This window comes from Gobio gobio, assembly GCF_949357685.1.
Source record: "Gobio gobio genome assembly, chromosome: 3".
NCBI classification, from domain to species: Eukaryota; Metazoa; Chordata; class Actinopteri; order Cypriniformes; family Gobionidae; genus Gobio; species Gobio gobio.
This window is the reverse complement of record NC_137099.1, coordinates 12,734,259-12,744,159: the sequence shown is the minus strand read 5'-3', so window position 1 is coordinate 12,744,159 and position 9,901 is coordinate 12,734,259. Positions and strand designations below refer to the sequence as shown.

At 48.8% G+C, this 9,901-nt stretch overlaps 1 protein-coding gene across 1 annotated transcript in view; it reads right to left on the bottom strand.

The window, feature by feature from the left end:
* Window positions 1-668: 668 nt before the first annotated feature.
* Window positions 669-9,901, bottom strand: part of cacna1hb (calcium channel, voltage-dependent, T type, alpha 1H subunit b) — a gene marked incomplete at its 5' end in the record, with an annotated part of 91,176 nt that continues 81,943 nt past the window's right edge. The window contains 3 exons of the mRNA XM_079811975.1: window positions 669-2,069; window positions 8,398-8,555; window positions 8,638-8,794. Of these exons, the coding sequence (XP_079668101.1) occupies window positions 1,053-2,069; window positions 8,398-8,555; window positions 8,638-8,794 (1,332 nt within the window). The 3' untranslated portion in view covers window positions 669-1,052. The remainder of the gene's footprint in view (window positions 2,070-8,397; window positions 8,556-8,637; window positions 8,795-9,901) is intronic.

Here is a 9,901-nt window from a genome sequence, read left to right as displayed (position 1 = left end):
TTATGATAAGTTCTCATAATATTAGGAAACTCATGAAATGAACTAACCCTATAAAGTCAACTGCATCATATTTGATACGCAAATTTCTAAGGCCTCAAAATTATCAACACGATCAAAACTTTGCTGAAAAACCCGTTGTCTTCCGTCATCTGATTTATAGTTTATACTTTTTGATCAAGTTGAGAATCATTTCCTTCAAGTTGTGGTATACGTGTCTTTTTGCTGTGACATCTTTGCTGATATTTATAAAGAAAACGTAAGAATACGTTTTATATTGTTAGTAATATTTCAAGGTTTAGTTGATTATCAATACATCATTTTTTTTCCGAAAAATCATGTTAAAATGTGAATATCAAATATGGCTTTTGATACATCAGGCTTTTGAGGAACATTTGATTTATCTCTCAATCATTATTGTATTGCATTACATGTTTTGCTTCCACAATAAAAACTGCATTTAAATATCATCAGACATATTTTGGGAGATATAATCTCATTAATTTACATTACAAGCTATCAGTATTTCAACTTGCACCGAATTGCATATTTTTGCTCAGTTTGGGGTGTTTTTGTCCTCCATTTTTCTATATCATACCATAAAAGCCTGATGTATCAAATATGATACTCAACAAAAATACATATTCAAACGTTTTTTATTTGATTTTATTATAAAATATTTTGTTCCATTTAAAAAAATTCTATTTCATATGTCAGGCATTATAGGGTTCATTTAAATGACAACTATTAAATGATCGACCTTTCAGACCCCGAACAAAATATGAGGGTTAAAATTGCACCATCATGTACAGTAATTCTATGCCACGATGCGACTTGGTTCTGTGATGGATTTTCATATGAATTCACAAAAAATGTCACAATATCAATGCGTGTGATGGTGAACACTAACAAAAGTTCCCTAATCAATATGATCAGGCAAAAAAGATCAGTTCCATCAGAAACACATTTGCATACTTTTGCCGACACCGCCTCTTCCAGTTATTAAAATGCTTTACGAAGAGGTGGAATGCGTAAGTGGCTTCCTGCGCTTTTGCCTAGGCAATCGAATCCTCATTTCCGGGATCCCTAGTGCTGGCCATTCGGACCAATACCTTCTTCCTGAGTGGACTATGAGCTGCGTCCGACCGAGCCTCGGGAGGGAAGGACTGCGTCGACTGGTCACTATCCGAAAGCAGTTCTGACAGGCTACTCAGGGAACTTACATCCGATTGGTCAAAAGAGAATTGTGGGAGGGGCAAATGACTTGGCAAAAGAGGTTCGTCCTGCATGTCAGGAAGATCTAAGGACTCCCGTGGTAGTGCAGAGTCAAACGATGGGGTCCGCCGCCTTAGGACTGTGCAGCGCTCCTGGCTGACCGCTGAAGACGGAAACTCCGCATCGGTGGGAGGGTCGATGGAGATGCACGGCGGGCTCATTTTCTCCTTCTTGGGTGTCGGAGAAGGACCAGATGATGGTGAAATTGTCTGCTGCTGAAGAAGTAACTCCTCTCCGTGCGTCGAGTGACGGCGAGGGATGTGGAGCTGAGACAGGAAGCCATTATTCTCCATACTATTGTACTTCCGTAGACTATGAGCACTGGTATCCGGTTGACGGGCCGCCCCACCGTGCAATGAGTCCTGAGACTGGGTGTCAGGACAGAAAGGTGTGTCACAAGGGGACAAATTGTGACTGCGTGCCCCACGCCGAGAGGCTCTTCTGTGGGTGATGCTCGCGCTGAGTCGGACCGCCTCGTCAGTACCGTCCGAATCCCGTAGCTTGGTTTGTGCATGTGCGTGCGTTATTTCCAGAGATTTTATGGATTGCGTATGGCACGTGGTCTGTCGACAGGGGATGCTGCGCTGGCTGTACACGTTTCTGTTTGTTTGTACGCTCGCTGTCCGGCTGCGGAGGAGAGGGGGAGGCGAGGCCTGGGGGGAACAGGGGGCGGATCCACCGGTGAGGGGAATGATGGGGACTTTGAGAAGAAGATTATCACTGGAGCAGGGCTTGCTCGGGATATGTAAGGTGTCTCTGGAGTCAGCGTAATCAATGGAGTCACTCTTTATTGCTTGCTGTAGGTAAGAACGGATGTAAGAACACACATTCCAAATATATCCATCATTTACTGCAGAATTCTCTAATAATTTTCTTATATATTGGAATATATATATGTATTTGTTGAAAATGAATCTAATTTAATACATGATATTAAATACATTATAAATATAATTGAATATAGAATACATAGTATATTTTTAATGTACTACATATAAAATTATATATTTATATATGTTCATTGATTTAAATTACATCTCATTGATTTACATAACAAGCTATCGGAATTTCATAATTTTTAGCCATTTAAACAGTAGCATCTGCAAATTAATTTCTTTTTTCTCAGTTTGGGCCTCTGAGGTGTTTTTTTTCTTCCTCATATATGAGCTTCAAATTTTTCTATATCATATTATATGAGGTCACATAAAACATATACATTCAATTAAACACTGAAGTATAATTAATATCCTTTTATATTCATTGAGAGAACGTCTCGGGTTATGACTATAACCCTTGTTCCCCGAGAAGGGAACGAGACACTGCGTCGTCGAGTGACAACACTCTGGGAACGCCCACAGCGTTACGCATCTGAAGTATGAATGAAATCAAGCCAATCTGATTGGTGGTGCGTCGTGACGTAGTAGATGACGGCATACCCGGAAGATACAAAAAGGAAGCTGATGCAAACACACACTAGCTCTTTTGCGATGAAGCAAGCGCTCTAATCGTGATAGGTGTGGCGACGAGACGCAGTGTCTCGTTCCCTTCTCGGGGAACAAGGGTTATAGTCATAACCCGAGACGTTCCCCTTCGAGGGAACTCGAACTGCGTCGTCGAGTGACAACACTCTGGGAACGTTAATACCCACTAGGCCACACCGAAATCACCCCACGTCCCAGTGTGAAGCTGGAGACCCAGGCACACTCAGGACGCAAGAACTCGAGCACCAGGCGTCACCGGGAGGTGCAGACTGTAAAAACGTATGAAGGTGTGCGGGGTGGCCCACCCGGCCGCCTCGCATACCTCTTGAAGCGAGACGCCAGAAAGGAGGGCCACTGAGGAAGCCATGCTCCTGGTGGAATGGGCCCTCACGGCCATGGGGGAAGGCAAATTGCACACCCCATAAGCCGTGGCTATAGCCTGGACGATCCAGTTACTGATCGTCTGAGTTGACGCAGGCAGCCCCTTCTTGGGTGAGCCAAAGCACACCAACAACTGGTCTGACCTCCTCCAATGGGAAGACTTCTCTAGATAAATACCCAGAGCTCTGACCGGGCAGAGCAGATGAAGTCTCCCCTCTTCCGCCGTCAGGTGGGGAGGGGGATGGAAAGCCTGAAGAACCAGAGACCGGGCTCCCTGAGATGGAACCTTGGGAATGTAACCCGGTCTAGGGTGAAGAATGGCCCTTACTCTGCCAGGGGCAAACTCCAGGCAGGTTGGCGTGACCGCCAAAGCCTGGAGATCTCCTACTCTCCTCAGAGAGGTAATGGCGAGTAGAAAGGCCACCTTCAAGGTCAGGTTCTTAGGCTCAGCCAGCTCCAGTGGCTCGAAGGGGGCCTCAGCCAGCCCTTCCAGAACCACCGCCAGGTCCCAGGTTGGGACTCTGGAGCGAGCTACCGGCCTCATCCTCCGAGCCCCACGGAGGAACTGTACAACCAGGTGGTGCTTCCCCAAAGGTCCATCACCTAGAGGTGCGTGGAAAGCCCCAAGGGCAGCCACGTACACCTTCAGGGTGGACGGGGTAAGACCAGCGGAGAAGCGATCTTGGAGGAACTCCAGCACTGAAGCCACTGGGCAGTTAACTGGATCCACCTCACGCTCTCTACACCAAGTGGAAAATACGTTCCACTTGAGGCTGTACAGTCTCCTGGTAGAAGGAGCCCTGGAGCTGAGTAAGGTCTCGACTACCTCTGCTGACAGGCCTGCCTCTAGGTACCGAGCCCCCTCAGGGGCCAGACCCAGAGGCTCCACAACTCCGGCCGGGGGTGAAATATTGTGCCCCCTGCCTGAGAGAGCAGATCCCTCCTCAGAGGAACCTGCCACGGAGAGCCGTCTAGCAGAGCTATGATGTCCGAGAACCATACTCGAGTGGGCCACCGGGGTGCTACTAAGAGCAGGCTGATGCCCTCCCGGCGGACCCGCTCCAGAACTCCCGGGAGCAGAGTGATCGGGGGAAATGCGTACAGACGCAGCCTCGGCCACGTCTGCATCATGGCGTCCAGTCCCAACGGGGCTGGATGCCTGAGAGAGAACCACAGTGGACAGTGGGACGTCTCTCGAGACGCGAACAAGTCCACTTCCACTGGGCCGAATCTCTCGCACATGGCCTCCACCACCTCTGGGTGGAGTCGCCACTCCCCGGGCCTCAGCCCCTGCCTCGACAGGATGTCTGCCCCCTGGTTTTGGTCCCCGGGAATGTATATCGCCCTGAGGGACGATAACTTCCCCTGGGACCACAGGAGGATTTGATGCGCCAGTCTGCATAGAGGGCGCGACCTCAAACCCCCCTGGTGATTGAGATACGCGACAACCGAAGTGTTGTCTGAGCGTATCAGGACATGGTGGCCACGGAGGTCCGGGTAAAAGCTCCTCAGAGCCTTGTAGACCGCCAGCATCTCCAGGCAGTTGATGTGCCATGAAGAATGCCGGGTCTCCCACAGACCTCTCGCAAAGCGGCCTTCCATGACCGCGCCCCAACCAGTGAGGGAGGCATCTGTTGAAACGGCCTTCCGGCAACATGATGCTCCCAGCACTGGCCCCTGGGACAGGAACCAAGGTTTCCGCCATATGACGAGGGAACGAAGGCATCTGCGCGTTACCCTGATCATACGAAACGGATTTCCCCTCGGGGAAAACCCCTTGGCCCTCAGCCACCACTGTAGGGGTCTCATATGCAGCAGGCCAAAAGGTATCACGTTGGACGCTGCTGCCATGAGCCCCAGCAGTCTCTGGAACTGCTTCACAGTGAGGCTGCGGCCTGACTTCACTCTGGAGACGTTCGCCAGTATGGATTCCACGCGTGCGGGAGACATACGTGCCCGCATCGACGTGGAATCCAATACGACTCCCAGGAACGTGGTCCTCTGGGAGGGCGTCAACACGCTTTTCTTCGTGTTGAGTCTCAGCCCCAAGCACCTTATGTGGGCCAGAACGACATCTCGATGCCGAACCGCCATCTCGTGCGATCTGGCCAATATGAGCCAGTCGTCGATGTAATTTAGTATACGGATGCCCTGGAGTCTCAGCGGAGCCAGTGCTGCATCCATACACTTGGTGAAGGTGCGAGGGGAGAGTGCCAGGCCGAAGGGAAGAACCCGATATTGGTACGCTTCGCCCCCGAAAGCGAACCTCAGGAACCTCCTGTGGGTTGGAAGGATGGAAATATGGAAGTATGCGTCCTTTAGATCTATCGTGACGAACCAGTCCTCGGACTGGATCTGACTCACGATGGCTGGAATTGTGAGCATCCTGAACCTGAATCTCCTCAGAGACCGATTCAGAAGCCTGAGATCTATTATCGGACGCAACCCACCATCCTTCTTGGGAACTATAAAGTACCGGCTGTAGAACCCGGAGTCCCTGTTCGCCAACGGAACCCGCTCTATGGCTTCCTTGGCTAACAGGGCCTGTACTTCTTGTTCCATAACCCGAACCTGCTCTGGGCCGACCACAGTCAGGACCACCCCGTTGAACTTCGGGGGAGGAGAACCGAACTGCAGTCTGTAACCCAGCTCTACAGTCTGCAGGACCCATGTAGATACACTCGGAAGGCATGTCCATGCGCCAAGATAATCTACTAAGGGAACCAGCCTCTCGAGGCTGGCCACGGGTGTCAACCGAGCCTCGTTCCCGATCCCCTGAAGCGGCTGACCGGCAGGGAGAAGTCGGGAACGATTTTCGGTGGGTGCACACGTTTGCTGTCCAGCCGCAAGTCCTGTTGGAGGCAGCGAAGACAGCACGCGTGTGCGGGAGATCAGTGAGGCCCGAAGCGTCTGTGACGGCGGGAACACAGCACTGATCTCCCGAGAGCTCCGGGGGGAAGACGACCTCGGTCGTTCCAACCCGGGGGGGGCAGCTCTGAGCAATCCAGCCGCAGCTAGGACCGCTTAGTGGCAGCCTTTTTCGCCTGAAGGACGGTCCTCAGATCGACCTTAGGCTCTGAAGGCTTGCCACGAGAGCGCCGCCTCTTTTGCCAAGCTCCCTCAGGAGGGGCGCAAGAAGCAACGCTCTCCTTCTGCACCTGCCGGTGCGAGGAGCTAGCAGACGGCCGAGGCTGTCCCTTTGAGACAGCCTTCCCCGAAGAGCTGGATCGACGAGGGAGATACTGCTGGAAGGCCGCCGCCTGTTTTCTCACCTCCTGGAACCTCTCGACGACGGTGTTAACCGCACCGCCGAAAAGCCCAGAAGGCGAGACCGGGGAATCCAGGAGAAAGTGTTTCTCTCTCTCCTTCATCCCCGACAGGTTTAACCAAAGATGCCTCTCCACACACACCATACCTGCCATGGAGCGGCCGATGGAACGGGCCGTCTCCTTGGCGATGCGGAGAGACAAATCGGTGGCCTTCCTGAGTTCGAGGACATCGTCGAGCTCCTTGAGGAGGTCGGCCTGGTAGGCCTGCAAAACCGCCATAGTGTGCAGGCAACTACCAGCCCGCCCAGCCGCCATATATGCCCTCCCAACCAGCGCTGATGTATCGCGCGCTGGTTTGGCGGGCAATACCGGGGTCTTCAGGGACGAAGCGGCCTCGGGAGAAAGGTAGCTCGCGAGAGCCTCCTCTACCCTAGGCAGTGTCCCATAACCCTGTTCGGCCGCCCCCAGCACATTACCGAAGTCGAGTACTGGAGGGCTGGTTAATCTGGCCGAATAGGGTTTATCCCAAGACCTACACAACTCATTGTGTAGGTCCGGAAAAAAAGGCAGACCCCGGCGTGGAGGTTGAGGCTTGCGCCTGAAGAACCGTTCATCCAGCTTACTGGGCGGCTGGATTTCCGGTTCTTCCTGTGGCCAATGGATGTTTAACTTGGCCACGGCGCGGGACAAAACCTCCACTAGCTCCTCTGGAGCGGGTGCGTGAAGCGATGGCTCAGGCTCCACTGTACCCGCCTCGACGCTCAGCACATCCGACTCCTCAGAGCCAGATAGCTGAAGCATCGGGTTCTCCACCCCGCGGGAAGAAGCCGCATCGCGGGCTTCCGCACGGGGCGGGAGAACATCGGAATCCTCGGACGAGGATAGGGAAGGTGCCTCAGCAGTCCCATATCCCGTCACGAGGTCCCGCTGCGAGCCCCATGATCTACGGCGCCGCCGTGCCTCAGCAACAGCGGGCCCAGAACCCTGGGGCTCGCGGGCTTGGCCGGTCTCGCCGAACACAGCCAGCCGTGAGCGCAACACCCTGAGCGGCAGCTTCTCACACTCGCTACAGGCAGCTCCCTCGAGAGCCGCCTTAGCGTGCTGCACGCCCAGGCATGGTACACACAAAAGGTGTGTGTCTGTGCCCGAAAGGAATCGCGGACACGGGTGCACACACCTTGTGAACTGTTGCTCACTAGCCATCTTGTACTTGGATATATGTGACAAACAACACCAAATAGACAGACAATTTTTACATATAGCGCTTCGCTGAAGAGCAAAAAAGCTAGTGTGTGTTTGCATCAGCTTCCTTTTTGTATCTTCCGGGTATGCCGTCATCTACTACGTCACGACGCACCACCAATCAGATTGGCTTGATTTCATTCATACTTCAGATGCGTAACGCTGTGGGCGTTCCCAGAGTGTTGTCACTCGACGACGCAGTGTCTCGTTCCCTCGAAGGGGAACATATATGTTTATTATATATGTTTGTGTTTACATAATATATATGTGTACTGTGTATAATTATTATGTATATAAAAAGTGTTATATTTATATATAATATATATATTTTATATTTTATATAAATTATATATATAGTATAAAATAATTTCTTTCATCTATCATTACCTTAATTAATACAAATAATTTTGTATATATTTTATATAGCATTTCGTATTACGATATTTATGTAATTTAATACAAATTATATTAAATTATATTCATATTATTAAATACATAAAAATATATGTAGTCACAACAAGAATTATTATATTAGCATAACAATGAACATGAATTTCAGAATGTTTTAGTATCTGGTTTGTCTCTTTTGCGTTAACAACAGTTTGTGTAAAATCTGCCGATCATGTTCTCCAGCATGATTTGAAAATAACGACAATGGTGACAAAGAAAAAACAGTTTTTTATCTAATTGTCTTGATGTAATGTATTGTCAGCCCTAACAAACAGGCATCAGGAGGAGAGTTGCTGTAGTACCTGTCTCTTTAGAGCTCTGAAGGCATTGCAAGATCTCGCTCTTTGATTTCGAAGGCGGGGATCAGGAATTGAGGCCAGGCTTGTCTGAGATGCAGTTCCTGGAATCTGCATTACGGCACTATCTTCACAGGGCTGGGTGCCGAGTGAGGGAGAGGAGCCTGAAAACACACAAACAGCTTTAGTAATATTCTCTCTGTATACGTGTGCCATGAACAGCAAGGACTGGTTTAGTTTTGTCACCTGGTAGTGTAGAGTCCTGTTTGGAGAATCTCTTATGAATGGATCCATATACAGGCTTCACAGGATACAGCATGTAACTGTCATTAGGTAAGGACAACATCCGTGACATAGACGGCCTCCCAACTGTCAGGAAGTTGCCGTAATTGGGGTCTTTGCCCTGCAAACACAACAAATAATTACGATACGATGAGTGCTTTAGCCCATACGGTGTTGCCTCCAGGCAACATAGTCTATTTTAGTTTATTTTTTAATAAAATTAAACACCAATGTATTGTTCAAACCAATCTCAGGAAAGAAGAACTCAAATACTAATAAATAAAAGTGCAAAAAAAATTGGTCACATGACCCACAGGGGTCCATTTTGTGTCCTGTTTCAGCACATCTCCAATGAAAAGTGCATTTTTCACTCATTTCCATCCAGTTAATCACCCACAAAAAATATGAGTCATCTTCATGGGTAAGTAAAGAAGTATTTTCAAGAACTTTACATTATATATCATCAAATGTTTCAGAGTAAATAACAAAAAACTGTGTTTTTCCTCAAGGCAACGATATAAAGATGAGGATGAAGATGGATATGATAGCTTGATATGATGGTTTGGCAATACTTGTGTTCCACGATGGTACAACGTTGCCTGAGAGCAACAGCTGAATTTGAAATGTTACTTTTTTTTTTATATGAAATTTGTAATACATTATAGCCTGGATGCCAGCCGAACTTAGCCCCGCCCACAACATTTTTACTCGGGCAGTTCGGTCTGGACTTGCTCAATAGAGAAGTAATTATGCCCGACAGAAGCTGTTCGGACCAATGAAATTGTCAGGGCGGGCTTTAGACGATGATTGACAGATGATAAACAGTAACGTAATCATCCACGTCATCAAAGGCGATTAGGTTTAGTTTGTTCTAATCCTAACGGAGAACTTGTTCGTATATGCATTCACCTTTACTATTTCTCTCAGAAATGATGATCGTGTTGGTAAGTACTCTGTGTATCCTTAAATTATTTTTTTACAACACCGGCAAAGTTCGTTTACACTCATCTTTTTCTTCTAACGTTAGTCCAGCGTGTGTGCAGACAGGGTTGCCAAGTTTTTACAACAAAACCCGCCCAATTGCTAACGTTCCTCAAAACTAGCCAAAAACAAGCCCAATAGCTTTCCAAGGGGGTTCTCCGGGAAAAAAAGGCATTTGGGGGGTAAAATATGTGTTATTTTGGAAGGACTGCCGGCTAAAATTCGCATTCCTGGGTCTGTATATCAC